We start from the raw sequence: 25,772 nt of genomic DNA on the forward strand, positions 1-25,772 counted from the left end.
TAACTATAATCTGTATTATTTCCTTTTTTTCCATTTGCCATACTGGAGCAGGCCTTCTGCCTAGTTGCATTGTATAACTCTTTTCAGAATCCCCCAGGATTCCCCAATTTTTACTCCTCCGGTTCTCCTAGTGTTCTGCATGGCTCAAGCCCTAATGAAGTGGGAACAAGAACCCTTAAAATGCATTTTTAAAATGAATGACACTACAAATGCTGAATGATTGGACTTTTGGACTATTTATTGGTCTAGACATTCTCTTTTTATACTCTTGACAAAGGGCCAAGTGTTCCAGTAGCCATGTCCAGCAACAGAGCCAAAGACAGAGAGGATCTGTTGTCCTGTATATAAAAGATTAAAGGAAGCATTAGGAGAGACTATTATCTTAAACAACAAAAAACGATGGCCCCCAAGAGCACAAGAATTGGCCTGTTCACCAAATGGTCCTTTTAGAGGAAAGATGAAGAACCAGGTTGGCAAGCCACACAAAATCATCTTGGTAAAAGGAAGAAATGCTGACTAAATTAGTCTATGGTGAGGATAGAGAAAAAAAAAAGGTGATTGCCTGTAAAAGGAATTATGTTGTATGAGTAACAATTCTAAGGGGTACAAGGATGGAGCCACAATCCATGCTGTCATGATATTTACACTCTGGTTAAGAACTAAATACTGCAAGGTCTGCCCTGAAAGGTAATGATTTTTTCTAACAATGCACCGATACATTGGCTGCCGAAAATGATCGGCCGAAAATTGGGTTATCTGCATTTTGCCGATAGAATAAAAAAGGTGCTGATAATGATAATTGACTTCAATCCAATATCACATCCCATTGACTTCAATGCAAAATTGCCTTCTATTGACTTCAATGCAAAATTGCATCCCATTGACTTCAATGCAAAAACACCCCTGTTGACTTCAATGCCAAAACGCTCCTTATTGACATCAATGCACAAATGCCTCCTATTTAAGTTTTTATTTTCTGTCCACGTTTTTTGTGTCTTACTCTCAATAAAAATTATTTTACGTTAATGCATATTATTTTTTAAATTCATATTCATTTAAATCCATGATACTCATTAAAAATTTGAATATAGTACAATTTTTGTATATAAAAAATACATTTTTAAAAAAAAACTGTCCAGAAATTTCATTTCGGGGTGCACCACTAATTTTTTTTTCTGCACATTTCTTACATAGTTCTGGATTTATATAAATGTAATCACACCTCCTTCTTATTTACACTCGCCCCCCCGCCGCTTTTTTTAAAATCTATACTTATTGGTAAACTTTAAACATTTCTGTACAGCACTGCTTCCCCAACAAGGCCATCATGCTCCATTGGGAGTATAAAATTCTGATAGCTTAGAAAAGGGATAATACATTTTATGAAAGGGCATAAAGTATTAGGACCAGCAGTGCTGATGTGGAATTGTGTTGCTATTTTTGCTAAGGACTGTTTTATTTTTCTTTAATAGAAGCTGGCGTGCAAAACTGTGCTTACTAAATGATAAAAATGAACGCACCCCCTTGCCAATGGATCTCAGCAAAGCACTTGACTTCTGCATAATCCAGCTGGTATAAAGACATGCGGGCTCATCTTCTAGGAGTGTACAATGCTATATAGACATCTCTGGGCCCTCTCACTTGCCGGGGGAAACTATAGGTAATTGGCTGACAAACCCAATATGACCAATAACCTTTATCCCGAGACGGTCTATGAATGCCTGCTGCAGGCAAAATTTCCACTTTATCCCAGAGGGATCTACATAAAAGCCCAACTGAGTTTTTTTAGCAGACACACTTATCAAAATATTTGGTAGCTAGCGGAGAGACAATTTAAAGCATATCTAAGCCCAAGAGCAAAATATATAATATATTGCAGCTTACCAGTCCTTAAATGCGGTGGCTGCATTAGTTTTCTAAGTAGGCCAAGTACATTTTCTGCAAGTGCAGAAAATACCTATTGATCCTGCTAGAAATCCAGTGTCCTTTCTGTGCACTGAACAATGTTATCTACTATCCTCTGTGAGCTACAAAACGCTACCCAATATGTAACAGAGATGAGGAGAGGAGGTGTTCATACACCAAATCAGACAAGCAGGCTAGGGTGACAATGCTGTTCCTCCATAGATACAATGCAATGGGTGAACTTTGTCACCCTTGGACAGGAAGTGAGTTACTGGCAGGATCAGCAGGTTATAAAAAAATGGGTAATTTACAAAAATGCAACTACCACATCTGCTGGTAAACTGTGACATGTTACTTTTGTTTTTGGGTTTAGATACACTTTAATAAAGTTGTGAGATTTTATATCGTTCTCTGATGAAACAAAGGAAGATCAGATCTTTAAGACATAAATCCAGGGCAGTGGGATCATAGGCTGGAGTCCCACCTATGTGTCTTCAATTGAAATCAATGGAAATGCATGTCAACGCGTTAACATGCATCCGTGAGCAGTTTCCATGTGTGTACTGAATGCCGACACGCGTCATAATTCTTATCGATGGGCATCATGACACATTTACGCTGAGCTGATGTTCCGCTGATTTCAATTGAAAATGCATCAAGCAAAAAAGCAAAGGTGCGGACCCAGCCTCTGTTAGAGCATGTCAATATTTAGATGACATGATAGGGAAAACCATTTAAAGGGCAAAAAAGCGACCTATACAGCTTCTCACATAGTGAAATAGTGAATCAATCTGCACTGTGAGCATCATTCTCACTTGGATACAGGCTTCCTTTCAATAATTTGAAAGGGTTCTGATCGGTCTCCTGGAAGTAAAGGTACACCAGAAATCCAGTAAACAGGAGAAGTAGAAGAAGCTGCAGCCATAGTGGAAGGAATCGTCTGGGTGGTTGCTTGGGTTCTTCTTCCATTGCTTTTGGACGGATGGGCTTGCGAGGTTCCACTCCCTGTGAGTAGGAGGTCTGATAACGCATTTGGGAGATGTTCTGGTACGTGTTTTCCTTACTTCTAGAACTGGGATAGATAAATGTAAATGATAAAATAGGAGGCTAACATACAAGGTAAGTCAGATTACATTTACAGTGGTTCTAAAGTCAAAAGGTTGTTTACCTTAAAGGATAAGCTCACCTTTTGGGGGGAAAAAAAAATAATCGCACATTTTATTTTTTTTTTTGCAGGTAAAAAAAAAAGTGCATTTATTTATTAATTTTTTTCTAAGAAGCCTGCAGAGCATTGCATCCGTGATCTCAGGCTCCTGCAGACTCTCAGGATAGCTGTTTGCCCTTACCACATATGGGCAGGCAGTTACCTGAGAGCAGGAAGATCAATGAACTATCAGAGTACTCATCAGCACCCTCATAGTTCATTGAGAACTAAAGCTGTCAACTGCAATGGCTGACAGTACTTGTAGTCTATCCATTCACAAAAAACTGTGAATGGACGATGGGGCTTATGTAGGCCCAGCACGGTTGCACTGTTTTCAAATAGTGATTGCTGGTGCGGGGAAAGGATCCCCCGCCCACTGTCACAGGGTGGGGTGTGATTTGGGGTAGAAGCTGCAGATGCTGGAACATGTAACATGCTCCAAAGGTGAACCTATCCTGTAATGCATTCTGGACGACACACATTTTGTCATAGGGTGACAACACTGCTTCTCCATAAATACAGAATAGAGAGTGAGCATTGCCACCCTAGGAAAGAATGTGTGCTACTGACAGGATCACTAGGTGAAAATAAAGGGGGGGGGGGGGGGGAAGCCTAAAGAAAACTAATACATGTACAATACAAGTACCATATGTACCTAAAGACTGGTAGACTTTACAAGAAAAAAAGAAATGTAACTTTAAATGTTTATTTCTCCTGTCACCTTCCAGAATGGCATACCTGAGAGATGAGAGGCTCCTCCCTTCCGGAAACACAATCCATTTACAACTGTTCTAAGTCCTCACCCTTCCCCTTGACCCTCAGTACTGATAGTGTTTCTCCCTGCAACAGAAAGTTTGTTGTTTTCTTGTGACCAGGAGACCATGGAAGGTTGGATGGTACCACTGTGGGGCAGGCATAGGGAAGTCGGGGAAGGCTGAACTAACTTGGCAGGCTTGTCCTTCTCACAGGTTGCACCAGAATGGCACCAGCGCTCCAAACACAGGGGAGTGTGAACCGCTGCAGTAGTGTTTCAATTTGCCGCCTGTCTGCTGTCTGTCTCTCTTCCCCACATGGTTACTAGCGCTCAGCGGTTTACAAGGTAGCAGTGAGGGAGGAGGCTGAGGGACACCGGAGTGTAGGAGAGACAGCAGGGCGGCGGAGAGTGGTCTGCTGGCTTACCAGGAGTTCTGGCATTAGCAGCAGAGACTGGGCTGAACCACCTCATGGAATAGGAGGAAGGGATGGCAGCACCGGTGACTGCAGGCAAAACCAAGTCGGGGCTCGGTGGGTGCTTATCTTGGGGGGGAGGGGAAGCTTGGGGCCCAAATTGACCCAGATAGGTCAGTTTAGTCAGACCGGACGGGTACCCCAATCCCCCCCCCCCCCCCTCCGCTTTTTACTTGGTGTTAAAGGCTGATAGTTGGGGAGGGGAAGAGTGACTAGTGGCTGGTGTTCCTCTTCTCTCTTTCAGAATTCTTGAGCGGAACCCAGGAGGCCCCTGATAGACTGCCTTCTGCACCTGCGGGCTCTAGCTCCTCTAGATAATGTGGTATTGTGGGGAGATGTTACCTAAGTCTCACCCCAAACCATTTTATTATAGATACATTAACAAACTGGCAGGGAAAGAGGCCTCAGGCTTGTTGAAAAATTTCCTAGCATCTTTGCAGGATGAGATGGTAGCCACGATCCAGTCTTTTCATGCTTCAGTGGCACAGCCACAGGACCCAGGCCCAGAGGAGCTAACCCCTAAGGAAGGCCAGTCCTCACAGGAAAGCCTTAACTCCAGAGGGGGCCCGAGTGTATTCCTCCTATCCTCTCAGACACTTCCTCTGGCCCAAGCTAGGAAGGAGGAGAGTAAAGGAGAACTAGAATGTCAGCCCAAGTCAGACCAAAACTCTGGTGAGGATGTGGATCTAAATCTGGGCAGTGATGCAAGTGAGGAGGTGAAGCCAGGCCATCATCTTTTTGTTCTGGAAAATTTGGAGGGTCTCCTTCAGGTGGTTCACGCTACCGGAGAGATCCCTGAGACCCCCAGAGAAGCCTCAGCTCAGGACAAAATGTATCGAGGACTAGTCAAGGCTCATGCTAGGGTACTCCCCTTTCACCAATCCCTAAAGGATTTAATCCTACAGGAATGGAATGACCCTGAGAGGAAAATAGTCAGACCTAAGACTTGGAAAAGGAGGTTCCCCTTTAAAGAGGAGGAAGAGGAAAAATGATTTAAAGTGATATTAAAGGCTTACTTTTTTTTATAAATAACAGTTTTTGAATAACAAACACATCATACTTACCTGCTCTCTTCAGTGGCTTTGCACAGAGCAGCCCAGATCCTCCTCTTCTCGGGTCCCCTACAGGCTCTTCTGGCCCCTCCCTCCTGTTGGGTGCCCCCACAGCAAGCAGCTCTTTTTATTAACTCAGCTAGAAGAGCTATTTCGGTAAAAGCATGGGAGGGTGACATCAAATCAAAAGGTAAACTGTGTGGTCTCCCCTTTCAAGGCTCCCTGTTGTTTGGGCCAGGTCTGGACAATGTGTTGTCCAGGTCCTCTCAGAAGAGGAGGAAATTTCTGGTGAAGCCCAGGAGGGAAAACTATAAGAGGTTTTTTTTCGTGGCCCCCAAGGGGCAGAACCAGCAAAGAGCCAAAAAGTAACCCTGTAAGAAGTGGGCCAATGGTAGGAGACGGCAAAGAAGTAATTAGCTGTTTTCCTCTCTGGGCGCCAGCACTAAAACTAAGTGACACCAGGATCAGGGTAGGGGGTCACCTGTCACATTTTTCCTCCCAGTGAGAGAGAGTTTCAGACAGCGCTTACATCTGTCAGGTAGTACAAGAGGGCTACTGCCTGGAGTTCTCGTCAAGGCCCTCACAGATGATCACCCTAATTCATCCTCCCTGGGATGCTTTGAAAAAGGAAGCTCTCCTGGAAGAGTTCAGGAGCTGGCGGAGCGGCAGGTAGTAGTGCCTGTACCAAAAAGTCAACAATTACAGGGATTTTACTCCCACGTATTTGTTTGCAAACCCTCAGGAAAGTACAACTTAATTATAAATCTCAGGAACCTAAACAAATTCTTGGAGTAAAATAGGTTTTCCATGGAGAGTATTTACTGCGCAAAAAAAATCTCCTGAAAGAGGCATTTATGACAACATTGGACCTCAAGGATGCCTGATTACATGTCCGAATTCACCTGGAACATCTGGCATATTTGCGATAGTAATCGGGGAAAAAATAGTCCATTGGCAGTTCAGGGCTCTTCCTTTTGGGCTAGCAGCCAGTCCAAGGGTTTTTACAAAACCTCAAGCCGAAGTAGTGGCTCTCCTGTGCCTCTAACCCTGATTCTCTATTTAGATGATCTTCCAATATTTGGTCCCTCTGCTGTCCAAGTGAAGGCAGATACAGGGAAGGTGATCACTGCCCTGGCGTCATTGGGTCTGGATAGTCAGTGTGGAAAAATCGGCACTGGAGCCAGAGCATATCAAAACCTTTTTAGGTTATGTCATGGACACAAGAGTTCAAAAACTCTTCCTACCAACAAGGTGCACAAGATAGTCCTGTCAGTGGGAGGTCTGATAAAGACACCCTCAAACTCCCCAAGGGAGGTCATAAGGGTGCTGGGACTGATGTCGGCTGCCATCCTGGCCATTGTGTGGGCACAATTCCACTCAAGAGACCTGCAGTTCTTCCTTCTTTCCTGCTAGGACAAGAAGAAAGAATCCCTGGAAAATAAGTTAGTCCTCGCTCCACAGGTTCAATCCTCCTAGAGTGGTGGATAACCCCCAGCAATCTACAAGAAGGCAGCCAGTGGGAACCCATGAAAGTTGTCCGAGTTGAAAGCTCCTGCGGGTGGGGTGCTTACCTGGGGGAAGCGAAAGCACAGGGTTCCTGGGACAAGGCAATAGCTCAGACTTCGTCGAACTCCAGAGAACTCAAAGTGGTAGGAGAAACTTTGAAGGCCTTTGAGAACTGTATCTCGGGCAGGAAGGTTCAAGTCAGCTCCGACAATACCACCACCACAGTGGCTTACCTGAATTGTCAGGAACCAGATCCGGACATCTCCTAGACCTATCCAAGGAGATCCTGGGCTCGGGCCGAAGAGAAAGTGCTTTTCCTAGTGGCAGTTCATATAAAAGGGACAAACAACCAGGAAGCGGACTTCCTCAGTCACCAGCCAATCAAACGGGGATTGGGAGTACAGCAGCCCAGAAAATTACCATTTTGCCGATGGAAAGAACAGGAAGGTGAGTAGGCTCTTTTCAGTATCTCCAGAGCGAATCATACGGCTGACTAGGAAAATTAACTCAAAAGTATGGAAAACCTTTTTGTTCATGGTGCAAACAGAAACGGGTGACTTCTACCTCTGTTCCAAAAATCCTGGAATTTCTCCAGGATGGTGTAGAAAGAGGGGTGGCAGTTAGCAGATTGCAGCACTTACAGTATTCCTTGATGCTAGTTTAGCTAAAGAACCTTTTAGTTAAGCAATTTTTGGTGGCCAGGGAGAGAACTACCCCCGCCACAAAAGAGGTTTCTGCCATGGATTCTCTAAAAGCACCCTTTTGAGCCAATAGAGGAGGTTCCCTTTAAGTTTTTGACCTTATAATTTGTCTTTTTTATTGGCTATCACCACAGGCCAGGATAGTAGGAGACCTACAAAGTTTGTCAGTCAAAGACTCTTTTTGTTGATCCTGCCAGATAGGGTCACCTTCAGGCCAAATCCAATGCATTTGCCAAAGGTAGCTTCCTTAATCAATTGGACAAGGGAGATCACTTTGCCATCCTTCTGTGATAATCCCAGGAACACAAAGGAAAAGAATGTCATTGTCTTGATGTCCAGAGGTGTCTCCTCACTTATTTGCATAGGTCCAAAGAATTTAGGAGATCCACCATCTGTTAATTCTGTATTGTGGATCAAGGAAGGGACTCCAAGCCTCTAAGTCACAGGTGTCAAACTGGTGGCCCTCCAGCTGTTTCCAAACTACAAGTCCCATGAGGCATTGCAAGATTGACAGTTACAACCATGACTCCCAAAGGCAGAGGCATGATGGGACTTGTAGTTTTGCAACAGCTGGAAGGCCGCCAGTTTGACACCCCTGCTCTAAGGCTTCTGTTTCCAGGTGGATCAGAAAAATTATTGCCCTAGCTTACAAGAATTCAGGGATTCCTGCACTAGCCAAAGTAAAAGCTCCTCTCAATCAGGGCCATGACTATATTCTGGGCAGAAAAAGCAGGGGCCTCCCGGGAACAGATTTGCAGTGCAACCACCTGGTCCAGTCAAGACAGCTTCTTGAAGCATTACCAGATTGAAGTTCTGTTGCAGCAAGTCTTAGCCTTTGGCCGGAAGGTGCTACAGGCTGTGGTCCCACCCAAAGGTAGGCCTGCGGTTAATGATTATCCTTTCAGGTGTCCTGGAAAGTGATAGGAGAAAACCAACCGTTATACATATCGGTAACGGTATTTCTGGGAACCTTCCAGGACTTCAGGCCTACTTCCCACCCTGTTAAAGTGGTTGTAAAGGCTCAAGGTTTTTTATCTTCATGCATTCTATGCATGAAGGTAAAAAACTTTTTCTATGCAGCATTCCCCCCAGCCCCCCCCTAATACTCGCCTAAGCCCCCTCTCAATCCAGCGATGTGCACTGAAGTCTTGGCTATTCCGGGACTTCCTCTCCTCATTGTCTTGGACAGCAGCGGGAGCCAGCGAGAAGAGAGAGGGGGCAGGGCCAAGCCATGGCTCGTATGTGAATGGACACACAGAGCAGCGGCTTAGGAAAGCGCCTGCTCGGGTGCCCCCATACCAAGCTGCTTGCTGTGGGGGCACCTGGCAGGAGGGAAGGTCTAGGAGCACTGGCGGGGCACCCGAGAAGAGGCATCTGGGCTGCTCTGTGCAAAACCACTACAAAGAGCAGGTAATTATAGCATGTTTGTTATTTTTTTATTTTTTAAATTTAAGTCTTTAGTATCACTTTAAAGGGGGGGGGGGGGAAACTCCTAAAAGCAATAAGTGGTGAGTTAACAAACAAAGTATAAAGCGAGCGCTATTCAGTTCAGCAGCTGTGCACTCAAGGCAACCAAATAAACCTCAATATAGAATATCACAGAAATAGTGCAGCGCTTAAAATGATAGTCCTTGTTCCTGATCAGTAAATGTTCCTCACAATTGGAATAGAAGAAGTGCCCACTCACCAGAACCACACTTGGTGTGTTACAGAAAGTTAGAATTAATTCCTGGTTTCCCTGAAGAAAAGCCTCTGGATCAGCACATGGATGGATATCCCTCTTATGGTCAAGCAGGCACAGGATCATAGAAATTTAGGCTCCGGCACAGAGTTCCGGTACCGGCTCAATCCTCTGATGATGTGCGTGGCACGTAACGTGTAAGGAGGAACCTGCTCGCACCGTTGACGTCACGCCGTCGGAGCATCGTGGAGCTCCGGCGGCCATCTCCTTTCAGGGACGGTCAGTGTACTCTTGTTATCTGCCATTCTGATTTTGATACATTGTGGATGCATCCTGCGATTTTAGAATAAGTGTTCAATTTCTTCCAACCATACTACACTATGGGCACTCTTTTGTTCTGACCCCGGATGGGGAGCATATTTTTTTCAGAAGCAGTACTGCTCCGAGTATAACCAGAGAGGGAGGTTCCTACTACTATAGAGCAACAGCCACACATCCCCTAAGGGGAACTCTGTGCCGGAGCCTAATTTTCTATGATCCTGTGCCTGCTTGACCATAAGAGGGATATCCATCCATGTGCTGATCCAGAGGCTTTTCTTCAGGTAAACCAGGAATTAATTCTAACTTTCTGCAACACACCAAGTGTGGTTCTGGTGAGTGGGGACTTCTTCTATTCCAATTGTGAGGAACATTTACTGATCAGGAACAAGGACTATCATTTTAAGCGCTGCACTATTTCTGTAATACGTGGTGAGTACCTATGTGGAATTATTCCCCTTGCGGATCAGTTCTGGGAGTTACTTAGTGACAAACTGAGGGACAAGGGGAGTGGTGGGGACTTATAACAGTTGTTAATTGATTGTATTTCTGGCAGAGAGGAGCCTCTCATCTCTTAGGTGTGCCGTCCTGGAAGGTTCCCAGAAATACCGTTACCGGTAAGTCCAACGATTGGTTTTTGTTAATTTTACTGCTCATCTGTGTTTTCATTCTGCTCAGCTTGAATTGATGGGCTTCTCTTTATCACCTGTATTGAAACTATATACATGTGGGATTTGGCTGTACTGTGCAAATCGGAATAATCTGTTCAAATCACTTACTTGGCTCGCAGATCTTCTCTTACCTGAAAAATAAAGATTTGTTTTCATATGAAAAAGATACCAAGGTAACTGGCAGAATTATTCAAATCATTAACAAAATTTTAAAAAAATCTGAAGGAAGCATCCTGCATCAAAATATCCTATTATTATATTATTATTATAATATAATAATACTATTATATACTAGTATTTTTTTTACCTTAGCTTTGTGTGCTTATTTTGATTTATTTTATTTAACTTACTAAATCTTAGATTGTAAGCTCCAATTTTATTGAACTGTATTGTTGCTGTATTGTCTCCCGTTATATTGTAAAGCGCTGAACAAACTGTTGGCGCTGTATAAATCCTGTATAATAATAATAATAATAAATGCATGGCAGCACACTTTGAATGAAAGCATGGAATGTTTTACATTGTTAAGGTATTTTGATATATAAAGTTGATTAACCCTTTTGTGCCCAGAGATCATTGATGCTCGTGCCAAATCTAGCATCCCTAAGCCGGCCATAGACGGTTTGATTCTCAAGCGATCCCTGCTGAACCGGCCAAGATTCGATCCATCTACGGACAGGCTGGTTGTACCCACGTCAATCCAATTGATCGACTTGAGTATAACCAGCCTGATTTTTACCTAGGCCGCACATGGATATGTAAATGATGTTTGCACCACATGTGAGGTATCGCCGAAAACGCTATAGCGAGAACAATAATTCTAGCATCCAACCTCCTGTGTAACTCTAAACTGGTTAAAACTGTAAAGGCTTTTAAAGCGTCGCCTATGGAGATTTGTAAAGTGATACTAAAGGTTTTTTTGTTTTTTTTTTAAATGACAAACATGTCACACTTACCTGCTCTGTGCAGTGGTTTTGCACAGAGCAGCCCGAATCCTCCTCTTTGCAGGTCCCCCACCAGTGAAGCTTGCTATGGGGGCACCCAAGCAGGCGCACTCCTGAGCCGCAGCTCTACGTATCCATTCACACACAGAGCTGTGGCTCGGTCCCACATCTTCCCTCTCCTGATTGGCTCACTGGCTGTGGCTGACAGCAGCAGGGGCCACTGGCTCCCACTGCTGTTTCAGCCAATCAGGAGTGAGAGTTCCCGGAGAGCCTCGGATCTCATGGACATCAGCCATTAGAACCACTTTAAGTATGTAGGTTTGTTGGCATTCCAAGGGTGTACGCAATGTTTTTGTGCATTAAAATGTATTTCATAAAAAAATAAATTGCATTCCACTTTATTCTCTAGGGTCTCTGCTTTAAAAATATAAAATAAAATATATAATTGATATTTATTTCTACATGTAGGTGAGGAGTACCAGATTTGGCCCTGTAGGCAAGTGGTTAACTTAAAAATATTTTAATAAAACAGTCCTAAAAAGCATTAGATATCCTAGCAGTTAAGTAAAATATAATCAATTTTACAGGAAATCTGTTATTAGAAGAACATGTGGGCTCCTACAGTAGACCTTGAAAAATGTTAAAGGGAAGTCCTCCTGTGCTCCACAGAATCCCTATTAATGATGCCAGCTGCTATCACCTAATCCCTATACCACAGGACAAGAGCACTAGTCACTTTGGATTTTTTGATATCACGGTAATAGTTTGGCCTATTATACATTTATAATTACTTGAAAAATGTTAGTTGCCTGGCTGGCTTCAACAATGTGTGTAAATTACCTATAATATATTTAAAGATAAAAAAGTACTGAGAATTGACTTTCCTCATTTGTTCTCTGCCAGAGACTCAGAAAAAAGTTAAAAACATGACTTTCAAGCAAGTAACCTTTTCTAAAAGAGGATAGCAATGTCAGATTATGTATTTTTTCATAATAGGTTATTTTTAAAGAAAGGGAGGTGTAATTCACAACTTTTGGAGCTAGGTGACCTATGGAATAGACATTTCACAACTCCTCTGCTTTGCTCTCAGCCCCTGAACTTCCTCTGATCAGCACAAAAATGCCTGCATAGCCTCTGGGCTCAAAATCTCACTTATTGTCAGTGAATAATTGGCGCACGTGCATACTTCCAGTGTAAAATATGTAAACTCAGAAGTATCAAAATTCAAGTTAGGTTCTGTGTCCAAAATCGCATTCCCGGATTAATGGCTCTTGCACACGGCCCACCTGAGCCTGTTCAGTGTAAGTGCAGCTATATTTCCTCAGTCCAGGTTCAGCGTACAGCCTGTCATTAACATGAATATCTGTGCACCACTGTACCTGTTTATACCACAGTACTAGCGAGTGTGAAAGAGGACCTAGTTGATGGAGAGTGTGATGAGGCTGAAGCACTATGGTGGAACGTACATGGGGGTGCGTACTATAAAGGTAATTGTTGCAGTTTGTTAAAGGCCGCCCAGTGTTAATGAGGAGGTGGAGCCTCGGCTCTTTGCACAGATTGAAAGGGCTGTAAGGGCTGGGACAGTGATAATAATGAGGGATTTTAACTACCCGGAAATTGACTGGAGTAATGGCACTGCAGGAACAGTTAAAGGGCAAAAATGTATAAACCTACTACAGGACAATTTCATTATACAGTTCATAGAAGTCCCAACTAAGAATGGATCTGGTAATCTCAAACCATGCAGAGCTTAATACAAATGTCCATATAAAAGAACATCTGGGTAGCAGTGACCATAACATGATTTCATTTATTGTTAGCTGTAAACAGCAAGCACATACGGGAGAAATAAAAATGCTCAATTTCAAGAGAGCTAATTTTCCAAGGCTGAAAGCTGCTCTCCAAGACTTAGACTGGGAGGCAATATTGGCATCGATGAACACAACACAGAAATGGGAGTTCTTCAAAAAGACTGTATGTGAACACACTGCAAAATATATTCCCATGGGCAACAAGTTTAAAAGGCTAAAAATCAAACCTATGTGGCTTATGGCCAAAGTTAAGAAGCTATAGATAATAAGAAAGGAGCTTTTATAAAATATAAAAATGAAGGAACGCTATCATCGTTTAAACATTACAAAGAATATAATAGAATATGCAAAAAGGAAATAAAGGCCGCAAAAATTGAAAACTAACGACAGATTGCAAAAGATCGCAGGACATTCTTCAAATATATTAATAGTAAAACTGTCCAGTCCGAGCATGTAGGCCCTTTACAAAATAATGTGGGTGGGTGACTGGGGACAAAGAGAAGGCAAATTTATTAAATACCTTCTTCAGCTCTGTGTATACAAAGGAACATGGGGGAGCTCTTGTCCATAATGGGCACGGTATTGACACAGCTCCAAATGATTCACATTGGCTCACAAGTGATATGATCCAGAAATATTTAGACAGTATAAAGGTGAATAAAGCCCCTGGACCGGATGGCATACACCCACGGGTCCTTAAAGAATTGAGCTCCGTCATTTCAAAGCCATTGTTTCTAATTTTTAGGGACTCTTTAATAACTGGCATAGTACCACTGGATTAGCGTAAGGCCAATGTGGTGCCAATATTTGAAAAAGGGATCAAAATCTTTACCAAGTAATTATAGACCTGTTAGTTTAACTTCTATAGTTGGAAGATAATGGAGAGTTTATTAAAAGACCACATAGATGAGTTCTTGCTAGAAAAAAATATTTTAAGCAACAGACAGCATGGATTCTTGAAAGACAGAAGTTGTCAAAAAAATATGATTTCTTTTTATGAGGAGGTGAGCAAAACCTTGGACAGAGGGGTGGCTGTGGACATGGTATACTTGGACAGAGGGATGGCTGTGGACGTGGTATACTTGGACAGAGGGGTGGCGGTGGATGTGGTATACTTGGACAGAGGGGTGGCGGTGGACGTGGTATACTTGGACAGAGGGGTGGCTGTGGTATACTTGGACAGAGGGGTGGCGGTAGACTTGGTATACTTGGACAGAGGGGTGGCGGTAGACGTGGTATACTTGGACAGAGGGGTGGCTGTGGACGTGGTATACTTGGACAGAGGGGTGACGGTGGACGAGGTATACTTGGACAGAGGGGTGGTGGTGGATGTGGTATACTTGGATTTTGCAAAAGAATTTGACACAGTTCCCCACACACGGCTAATGTGTAACGTAAAGTCTACAGGCTTGGCAAAATCTGTATGTAAATGGTTAGAAAACTGGCTAAAAGATTGTATTCAGAGTAGTGGTTAATGATTCATACTCTGAATGGTCTGGGGTCATCAGTAGTGTACCCCAGGGTTCAGTGTTGGGACCCTTACTTTTTAATATATTTATAAATTATATAGGGTCTGGGATACGAAATCCCATTTCAGTGTTTGCAAATGACACCGAGCTGTGCAGTGGAATAACGTCCTTACAGGATGTTTCCAATTTACAAGCCAACCTCAAAGCTCTGTGTAATTGGGCAACTATGTGGCAAATGAGGTTTAATGTTGATAAATGTAAGGTTCTGCACTTGGGGACTAAGAATATGCATGCATCATACATGCTGGGGGGGTACAACTGGGGGGGTCAATGGTGGAGAAGGATCTGGGAGTTCCAGTAGATCACAAGCTTAATAATGGAATGCAATGCCAAGCTGCGGTTTTTAAAGCGAGCAAAATCCTCTCTTGTATTAAAAGAGGTATAGACTCCAAAGAGAGAGATATCATATTACCCCGGTACAAATCATTAGTAAGACCTCATCTGCAGTATGCAGTTCAGTTTTGGGCACCAATTCACAAAATGAACATTGGGGAACTGGAGAAAGTACTGAGAAGGGCAACTAAACTGACACATGGAGGAGCTCAGCTGAGGAAAGATTAGAGGGGGATATGATCTCCATGTATAAATACATCAGTGGTTCATACGAACTTGGTGTAGTTATTCACCTTGAGATCATCGCAGAGGACAAGGGGGCACTCTTTACATCTGGAGGAAAAGAGATTTAATCTCCAGATATGGAAATGTTTCTTCACAGTAAGAGCTGTGAAAATGTGGAATAGACTCCCTCAAGATTTGGTTCTGACCAGCTCAGTGGATTGCTTTAAAAAGTCCTGGATTGTTTCGTAGATACACAGAATATAACTGGATACTAACATTTATAGGGAAAATTGATCCAGGGAATATCTGATTGCCTCTCGGGGGATCAGGAAGGAATTTTTTTTCCCTATAGGAGCAAATTGGATCGTGCTTTGCTGAGTTTTTTTTCTGCCTTCCCCTGGATCAATTGTGGGTATAGGATTATAACTTTTATTTTTATACAGTTGAACTAGATGGACGTTTATCTTTTTTCAGCCAGACTAACTATGTAACTATCATAAGCATGAGCACAGAGTATGAGTGTTTATAAAAAATAGAAAATGTCATATTTTTTGCAAACGCTGGTACCTTGTACTTGTGTTTATGATGGCACTGCTCTATACACTAATACAGCCACATATGATAATGACAGGCTGTACGCTGTACCTGGGCAGAGGAAATATGGCTGGAGTTATGCTATACAGGCTCAGGCAACCCATGTGCAGGAGCCCCAAGGGTCAGTTCACACCACAAAAACTCACATCAGATCCATTCTGGTACGTTTTTAACCACTAGCCTACAGGGCACTTATACCCCCTTCCTGCCCAGGCCAATTTCCAGCTTTCAGCGCTGTCACACTTTGAATGACAATTGCGCGGTCATGCAACACTGTACCCATATGAAATTTTTATCATTTTTTTGAGACAGAGCTTTCTTTTGGTGGTATTTAATCACCTCTTGGGACTTTTTTTTTTCTTAAACCAAAAACCACTGAAAATTAAAAAAAAAATGTTTTTTCTTAGTTTTTGTTATACAATTTTGTAAATAAGTGATTTTTCTGATGATCAGTGTACATGTCCCCTCCGCGGAAAGCCGATTACCGGCTCTCTCGAGCTGTCAGCGTGACAGCTCGAGAGGAGAGAAATGCCGATAACCGGCATTTCCGTGTTTACATGTGATCAGCTGTGATTGGACACAGCTGATCACATGACCGAGCTGACATCTACTGCTCTTTCCGTGATCCGCTGTGTCCGAGGGACACAGCGCACCGGCGATCGCCGCGCTGCGCGCTCCCTGAGCCGCAAATGCGCGGTGAGAATGGAAGGACGTCATATGGCATCCTATCAGAACGAGAGAACCACCTTGCGCCCGTCATTGTACTATATGGCAGGCGGAAGGTGGTTAATGCATTTCCAGATGCATTGCAGATGATTGTTTTCTTCTTTTTCACTATTCTGGGGTTTGGTGCGTTTTTGATGCATTCGGTATGTTTCGGTGCGGTTTTGATGTGTTTTACCGCATTCCAATACAGTTCTATGCAGGAAAAATGGAGCATGTTCTACTTTTTTTTTTCCTGGAAACTGAATGTACTGAAACTGCAAGCACTGGTGTGAACTATGCCATTGAAAACCATCTAACCTAATTTATGCGTTTTGGATTCCAGCACTGTAATTCAGTGGTGTGAACGAGCTAAATATGCTATATAATTTTTTTTCTTCTCAGCTGTCAAATACTTTACTCAAAATGTATGATAGAGATCAACAAGCAGATCAATATCTCAACAGTCTGTAATTCCAATTCTAAATACAGAATCTCAGTTCACTGCAATGCTTACATTTAGTTTAACAGTTTTTGCAAAATGTATACATACAGTTGTGTTCAAAATAATAGCAGTGTGTTGAAAAAAGTGAATAAAGCTGAAAATCCTTCTAATAGCTTTTATTTCCATCCACACAAATGCATTGGGAACACGACACATTCTATTCCAAATCAAAACATGAAGAAAAATAGATCAAATTTGTGTTGTTCCTCTAACAAATTGAAGAAAAGTGAATATTAGACGGTTCAAAAAAAATAGCAGTGTTTGTATTCTTCTTTACAAACTCAAACATTCACTATATAAACTGAAAAATGTTTTCTTTTGAATCACTTAATGAATATTTGGTTGTAGTCGCACTGTTTCTGAGAACTGCTGTACATCTGTGTTGCATGGAGTCACCCAACGTCTGGCACCTGTGATCAGGTATTCCAGCCCAGGATGATTGGACGACATTCCACAGTTCTTCTCTATTTCTTGGTTTTGCCTCAGAAACGGCATTTTTGATGTCACCCCACAAGTTTTCTGTTGGATTAAGAGCCAGGGATTGGGTTGGCCACTCCATAACGTCAATCTTGTTGGTCTGGAACCAAGATGTTGCACGTTTACTGGTGTGTTTGGGGTCGTTGTCTTGTTGGAACACCCATTTCAAGGGCATTTCCTCTTCAGCATAAGGCAGCATGACCTCTTCAAGTATTCTGATGTATTCAAACTGATCCATGATCCCTGGTATGCGATAAATAGGCCCAACACCGTAGTATGAGAAACATCCCCATATCATGATGCTTGCACCACCATGCTTCACTGTCTTCACAGCGTACTGTGGCTTGAATTCAGTGTTTGGGGGTCATCTGACAAACTGTCTCCGGCCACTAGACCCAAAAAGAACAATCTTGCTTTCATCAGTCCACCTAATTGTAACAGTACTCACAGGTAACTTTAGACCTTCTTTGCTCTTCCTGGAGCTGATTGTTGGCTGAGTCCGCGCCATTTTGGCTATTCTTCTATCCATTCCAATGGTAGTTTTTTTCTTTCTTCCACGTCTTTCAGGTTTTGGTTGCCATTTTAAAGCATTTGCGATCATTTTAGCTGAGCAGCCTATCATTTTCTGCACTTCTTTATATGTTTTCCCCTCTCCAATCAACGTTTTAATCAAGGTACGCTGTTCTTCTGAACAATGTCTGGAACGACCCATTTTCCTCAGAATTCCAGAGAGAAATGCGCTGTAACCAGCATGTACAACATTTGCTGCCTTCCTTCCTTAAATAAGGGCAATAATTGCCACCTGTTTTTCAAAGAATGAATAACCTCACTAATAGAACTCCACACTGCTATTATTTTGAACACGCCCCTTTCAATTAGTGATTCAATTACACAGAATCAGCAGCATGCATGTCATGACTGTTGGGTCTGTTGGATTTCTATTACTCTACTACACCTGCTAGTAAATTATTTGCCATGTAGAAATATAATTTCTACCAAAACAGTGATTGAGCAGGTTAGTGATTTCTGACTGCTATTATTTTGAACACAACTGTACATAATAAAAACTCAGTACAAATAGAAATTCCATTAATACTATGCACTAGGTACAGTAAATGTCTCCTTAATGTGCACCATTTAGGAGATAATTACTTTTGCAGCAGCTGGTGATGTCACAGGCGCATGCGCTCTGAAGGAACTGCCGGCATACCTGTGCGGTTCTTTCAGAGCTCTGTGCTGCGGCCATGACTCCCATGCACATGTGCAGGAGTGATGTAATTGTGGCTCAACCATTCATACAGTTGAAGCCCCACAACCCAGAAGGAAGTCCGGGTGAAGATGGAAGCACCGTGACCCGTGGCAGCCTGCCGCTGGAGGGATTTGGTTTCAGTTAAATCTGTAATAAGGTGCTAGTATACGGTATGCAGTACTACCACGTTATGACTAAGATCAACCAGGGGCCCATTTTTTTTTTCCTTAGGTGCGGTTTACTATCTTTTTTTAAAGCTTTAGGTATGGGCTTTATTGCAGTTACAATGGTCCAGCATATCTCATACCTGATCAATCCCTGTGTAAGCTGCAAAACTGATGGCAGTAGTTCTGGGTCCAGTGCCAAGTGGCTGAACTTCTGCATAAGTAACCACAGGAGGCTGCTTGTTCAGTCATGCTGCCCGTTCAGAGAATGCCTTTCAATTTTTTCAGTGAATACAAAGCATTCTCTGAGTGGACAAGGTGGATCCATGACATCACAAGGAGGCTTCATTTCAACTTGACCCTTTGTGCAACCTGCACCTAGATTGCAAAGGGCTGGATAGGAACACAAGGATCAGCCTGAAGGCTTAAAGTGACCACACATTACAATCTTAATTTCCCAAAACTATGTAATAAACCCTTGGTGTTCAACCTGTGGCCCTTTGGCACTTTTTGTGTGGCCCCCTGCAGATACTGACCCGTGTTTTCCTATTCCCCTATTACAGCAGTGTCATGTAATGTTTCTCCAGTGTATGACTGTCCTCTGAAGCATGTTCACAGTCTCTGACCATCGCTTGTATGTCTGCAGTCTCTGGCCATCTCCTGTACTATATCCACAGTCTCTGACAATTGGTTGTCTAATGTCTGCATCTCCTCTATTATGTCTGCAGTCTCTGACCATCTCTTGTATTATGTATACAATCTCTGATCATCTCTTGTATCCTGCACATAGTCTTTCACTATATCCTGTTGTGTGTCTGCTGTCTGTGATAATGAATATTAACTGAACTTTATGTGCAGCCCATTGATAATGTCGGGGGCCACACTTGAGGCTTCCATATCAAGTTGACCATCACTGTAATAGACAAATATGCTGGATAAGCCAGTTCTCAGTGGCAAGAATCAGTGGATTCTTGCTGCTGGAACGACAGGTGCATGCAAATAGCGGTGATCTACAAAGTACTGACAGACCGACTAGTATAAAAATAAAATAAAAATTCCAGTATATATACAGTACCCTAGTTTGTAGAAATGTAAAATTTCACATGGCACACACCAAGAGGGTACCTGCGGTTAGGGACAGGTGTCTGAGCCTGGACACAGACATATCAGTGTATCCTGACAGCAGTGGGAAATACATAATCTATATAATGTCGTGGGTGAGGGAGATTTCCTCCATCCACCTTGCTTGTGTGGGTGAAGGAATCTGGCAGAAAGAAAATTGAACTAACTATCTTTTCCTGCTTAAGATGTAAGAACTAATCAGCTACAGTTCTCATCCTGGGACAGAAATAAAAGACAGCTTGCTGTATCTAGAAGTCTTTTTATGTTTCAATATTCTTTTTGTAAAAGTAAAGCAGATACTTACCCTCTGGTGAGCTTGTGGCTGGGGATAGGTTTTGGTGTAAGTTTCTTCTTCATATGTTTCATAATCATCTATTTAAAACAAAAGAAAAAATACAACATTTAGGGTATAACTGGAGTTTATTAAAAAACATATGTTTCTGTTCCCTTTTGTGAGATTTACGTAGGAAGTATAAGCTACCGCTGACATGTCTATGAACATAAGTTAACCTCCCTAGCGGTATGATTATGTCCATATTTCTGTGCTCAAAGCGGTACAATTGCATGGAAATATGTATTTTTTTTATTGTAGGCTGTAATTTTTAGGAATAACTCACTGAAATCTGTCCGAACAAGAGTCTAGTAAACATCCCGGGTAGGATAAAACTTGAAACACAAAATCATAAATTGTAATTTAATAATCATAAAAATAATATAATAATACATTTAATTCAATAATATAATCAAACCAAAAACACTGAAATTTGAAATATAGCGCCAAGTTCGCACATCGCTGAGCAAAGTCGCAAAATCGTTTTCAGTGTCTGATGACGAATTTCCCCACAAATCATTATCACTCAATTCGGCAAGTGGTTCTGATTTACTGTCGTTGTTCTCTAGTCGTTCTAAACCGCTTTTGACCAAAAGGGATGCTTTTGGACACCATGGACTTTTCTAAGTTTCCAGGCAGAAAGAACAGACAAAATGCAGGCAGGGCACAGGACAAAGCAGTAGGGACAAAATGTATGTGAAATGGTTTGATACAGGAATGTTTTACTATGTCAAATTAATTTCTAAGAAAATGTCAGTTTCTAAAAATGTTTAAATTTGCCGCCGTTCTGGCCCCCGTACATCCCGCAGGGACCGGAACACGGAAGCCAGATGCCAGAGGAGATGGCCGGGGACGCTGCAGGGGACACATCGCGGGAGCGAAAGACAAGGTAAGCGCTGCAGGGAATCCCTGAACAACGCCGCATGGTAAGCCTGAGTGTAGCTCGGGGTTACCGCTTTTGGTACTGAAATTTTACCCCGAGCTACACTGGAATACCGCCAGGGAGGTTAAACCACAATGCTTGCAGTAGTGTACAGTATATCAAGGCAAAATTAAAAAGAAAACAACATATTTAGTACACATCTGTAATACATGCACATCTACCCAATGTTTTATCCCTAACATACTGCAAACACAGGAAAATCACTGTTGATTTGCCAGAAATATAGTGTACTCTTATATTCCTCTTTCACATCAGTGGGGTTGATTTACTAAAGGCAAACAGACTATGCACTCTGCAAGCACAGTTTTGCTTGCACATGATTGGATGATGGAAGTCAGCAGAGCTCCCCCTCATTTACTTAGCTCAGGACTAACTTCACTTGCAAGCGCACAGTCTGTTTTTCTTTAGTATATCAACCCCTCTTGATTCCTAAGCATGTGGTGTCAGCTCTGTCTACTATATTTTTGATAGATTACACTGACCTTTTTTGTTGGGGTTTAAATTTATAATCTATAAATATATATTCTATTCAAGTATGTATTTTTAACTTCAAAAAGTCCCTTCTATTGCTCTCAGACTCCTCTAGATCTCCAGATTACTAGTTTTTGCTGCTGTGATCCTGTTAGAGGGTGACTACATTTGTTCTCCAAGGTCCCACTGTAAGGAAGAGCATAAGCCTCCTCTTTCTCAGTTCTCAGATGGACTATGGACTTTGGGATTTGTAGCGTGCATAGAGGTTTGCACATCACCTCTATTAACATGCACTGCTCATCCCAAACAAAGTGAGGAGGAGAAGGAGAGAGGTTCCAAAACTCACAGAAGATATTACAAGGAGGCAAAAAAGCACATTAAGAAACAATTTCATGAAAAATAGAATTCAGGACCATTAAGTAGTGGATGTTTATGGATTATTTTTGAAAATTAAGAATATTGCTTAGTGTCACTTTAAGCATGTGTTAAGGCAAGTGTGTTGACATGCATTTTTTCCATGGACTGTGTTGTATTTTTCCCCTCGTTCTTAAAAAAACAAAAACAAACAAAAAAACAACTTCATACACATTCAAATATGCATGTTTGGCTTGAACGTTACTTAAAACTTTCCCAAACAATCTCTATGTTCTGGTAGGCGGTAGTTGCAATTATTTATGTTGCATTGTACAAACGTTTGTCGAATCTATATTTTCAGTTTAAAAAATACTCAAATTTTAAGTGCACACTAACAAAATAGAACTTCCAATTTGTTGTAAAATATAAAAAAAAAGCTGTGTTGAGTAAGTAAAGTGGTTCCAAAGTCTGAAGGTTTTTTTTTTTAACCTTCATGCATTCTATTCATGAAGGTAAAAAACCTTCAGTGTAGAGCTTTCTCCACAACCCCCACTAAACATTTACCTGAGCACAATCTCAATCCAGAGATTTGCACGAGAGCAGAGGCTCTCCTGGGTCTCTGCCTCCTCAATGGCTGAGACACAGCAGCTGGAGCCATTGGCTCCAGCTGCTGTTGATCACAGCCAGTGAGAAATGAGCAGGGGGCAGGGTTGAGCCATGCTCTGTGTGTCTCAGACAGGAGGCTCAGGAGCGAGCACACACAAGTGCCCCCAGAGCAAGTGGCTTTTTATGGGGGCAATCAGGGTGGGGTCAGGAGCACCAGTGGGGAACCCGAGGAGGATCAGGGCTCTTCCATGCAAAACCAATGCACAGAGCAGGTAAGTAAGACATGTTTGTTATTAAATAAAGAAAAAAAAGTGAACTTTTGGTGTCACTTGAAGATAACTGTAGCTGTATAACTGTTGTAATAAAGTGCAGATAAAGAAATGATCATGGAAAATACTCAGCTGCGTTTCTGAGTAAACAGAGGCCAAATATGTCAAGAGTTAAAAAAAACTGTGTGCACCCACAAAATTGAAGAAAAATATGATACCCAAAATTCTTCAAAGGCAACATTGTAAAATCGTCCTCCCACTATCCTGAAGTTGGTCCTTTGCACCATCCTCGGCTATGAGGAAAGATTGGAGGAATTTATTTTCTCTTAAGAACAGGAGGTTAAAGGAGTGGGGGAGGATGATCAACATGTATAATACAGCCCCGGCCAAAAGTTTTCAGAATGACACAAATGTTAATTTGCACAGTCTGCTGCTTCATTGTTTTCAGATCTTCTTGTCAGACGTTACTATGGTATACTGAAGTACAATTACAAGCATTTCATAAGTGTCCAAGGCTTTTATTGACAATTACATTATGTTTATGCAAAGAGTACTTCTTTTTCAAGACCTCTGCAATTCTCCCAGGCATGCTGTCAATCAACTTCTGGGCCACGTCCTGACTGATGGGAGCACATTCTTACATAATCAATGCTTGGAGTTTGTCAGAATTTGTGGGGGGGGGGGGGGTTTCACCCGCCTCTTGAGGATTGACCACAAATTCTCAATGGGATTAAGGTCCGGGAGTTTCTTTGCCATGGACCCAAAATTTCAAAGTTTTGTTCCCCAAGCCACTTAGATATCACTTAGTAGCTCCATCATATTGGAAAAAGCATTGTTCGTCACCAAACTGTTCTTGGATGGTTGGGAGAAATTGCTCTCGGAGGATGTTTTAGTATCATTCTTTATTCATGGCTGTGTTCTTAGGCAGAATTGTGAGTGAGCCCACTCCCTTGGCTGAGAAGCGACCCCACACATGAATTGTCTCGGGATACTTCACTGTTGGCATGACACAGGACTGATAGCATTCACCTTTCTTCTCCAGACAAGGTTTATTCCGGATGCCCCAAACAAATGGAAAGAGGATTCATCAGAGAAAATGACTTCACCCCAGTCCTCAGCAGTCCAATCCCTGTACCTTTTGCAGAATATCTGTCTGTCCCTGATGGTTTTCCTGGAGTGAAGAGGCTTCTTTGCTGCCCTTCTTGACACCAGGCTATCCTCCAACAGTCTTCACTTCACTGTGCATGCAGTTGCACTCACACCTGCTGCTGCCATTGGTGGTGCCCTGATCCCATAGCTGAATCAACTTTATGAGACGGTCCTGGAGCTTGCTGGACTTTCTTGGGTGCCCTGAAGCCTTCTCACAACAGGTGAACCTCTCTCCTTGAAGTTCTTGATGATCCCATAAATGGTTGATTTAGGTGCAATCTTAGCAGCAATATCCTTACCTGTGAATCCATTTTTGTGCAAAGCAATGATGACTGCACGTGTTTCCTTGCAGGTAAATTAATACTGGATGCATGAGTATATACATTCATGTACAGTGGGGATCGAAAGTTTGGGCACCCCAGCTAAAAATTTGTATTAATGTGCATAAAGAAGCCAAGGAAAGATGGAAAAATCTCCAAAAGGCATCAAATTACAGATTAGACATTCTTATAATATGTCAACAAAAGTTAGTGCTTCCTATAAATTCTGCAGGGTGCCCAAACTTTTGCAGACGCCATTTTTTTGTTTTCTGTTATTTTGAAAGTGTAAATGATGGAAATAAAATCTAACTTTTGTTGACATATTATAAGAATGTCTAATCTGTAATTTGATGCCTTTTGGAGATTTTTCCATCTTTCCTTGGCTTCTTTATGCACATTAATACAAATTTTTAGCTGGGGTGCCCAAACTTTCGATCCCCACTGTATGTGAAGTTGGCACTCATAGCGGACCAGATGAACTGCATTTCTTCATATCAAAAGGATAGAATAAGGACTCCTTACTATGTTAATTTATGCACCAGGTAATTACCTTACCTTTTGTTATGTTGGGTTAATCTGTTTTTGGGTAAATGTGGAGAGTCAGGGAGTTTCAGAGCAGGTTACTTGCAAATCTACCAACATTGTAAAATGCAAGTTTATCTGATTAGATTTGGAAAGGTTAAATATTCATGATGGCCTTGTTTATGAGAATCGCTTTTTAGGTAGAGTCTTTACCTATGCAAGAAGAGTAAAAACATGCAATTTTCCCTTAAACAATATGAGAAGTATATGGTAAATGGGTTTAAGGCAGCTTAAATATTCATAGTGAACTTGTTTATGGTGAAGAGAATTTCAACATGGGTGTCCTGTCCAACTTTGTACAAGGATGTTAAAGATTGCAGTTTTGCCGTAAACAAGACAAGGAGTATCTATTCAACTTTTTAATTAAAATCTATGCATACAGCTGTCCTAGGTAACACTTGAGACCAAACATGCTCACAAACCAAACAATCAGATTGCTCGACACTTTGGTGAATGGGAAAAGGTGTATAATAGAGAAGGGTTTTTTTGGTTGAGTGGTGTCAGGAGAAAGTGTGACAGGAGAAAGTGGGTTCTCTGAAGGTGTCTGATGATTGCATGAATGTTCTAAGTACCCTGTCATCTGCCTTGTCTGTACCTCTGTTTTATGGATTGTAGCTGAGCTGATTAAATGCATCTCTTTGGAAAAGAACTGTTGGACTAATTGCTGTGGGAAAATACATTTATAAATATACACTCATCTGTCCTCTTCATGAAATAAGACAACAGTCATTACAGAGGACAAGGGGATACTCTGGAAGAAAAGAGATGTAACCTCCAAATCTGGAAAGGCTTCTTCACAGTAAGAGCTGTGAAAATGTGGAATAGAC

At 42.1% G+C, this 25,772-nt stretch overlaps 1 protein-coding gene across 1 annotated transcript in view; it reads right to left on the reverse strand.

The window, feature by feature from the left end:
- Positions 1 to 217: 217 nt before the first annotated feature.
- Positions 218 to 25,772, reverse strand: part of EMD (emerin) — a 90,227-nt gene continuing 64,672 nt past the window's right edge. Inside the window, exons 5-7 of the mRNA XM_089673527.1 lie at positions 20,225 to 20,292; positions 10,374 to 10,396; positions 218 to 2,977 (exon numbers count right to left, since the gene is read on the reverse strand). Of these exons, the coding sequence (XP_089529653.1) occupies positions 2,692 to 2,977; positions 10,374 to 10,396; positions 20,225 to 20,292 (377 nt within the window). The 3' untranslated portion in view covers positions 218 to 2,691. The remainder of the gene's footprint in view (positions 2,978 to 10,373; positions 10,397 to 20,224; positions 20,293 to 25,772) is intronic.

Source organism: Staurois parvus, unplaced genomic scaffold (assembly GCF_062004578.1).
Source record: "Staurois parvus isolate SC_StPar_1 unplaced genomic scaffold, SC_StPar_1.0 ptg000140l, whole genome shotgun sequence".
In the NCBI taxonomy this organism is placed as follows: domain Eukaryota; kingdom Metazoa; phylum Chordata; class Amphibia; order Anura; family Ranidae; genus Staurois; species Staurois parvus.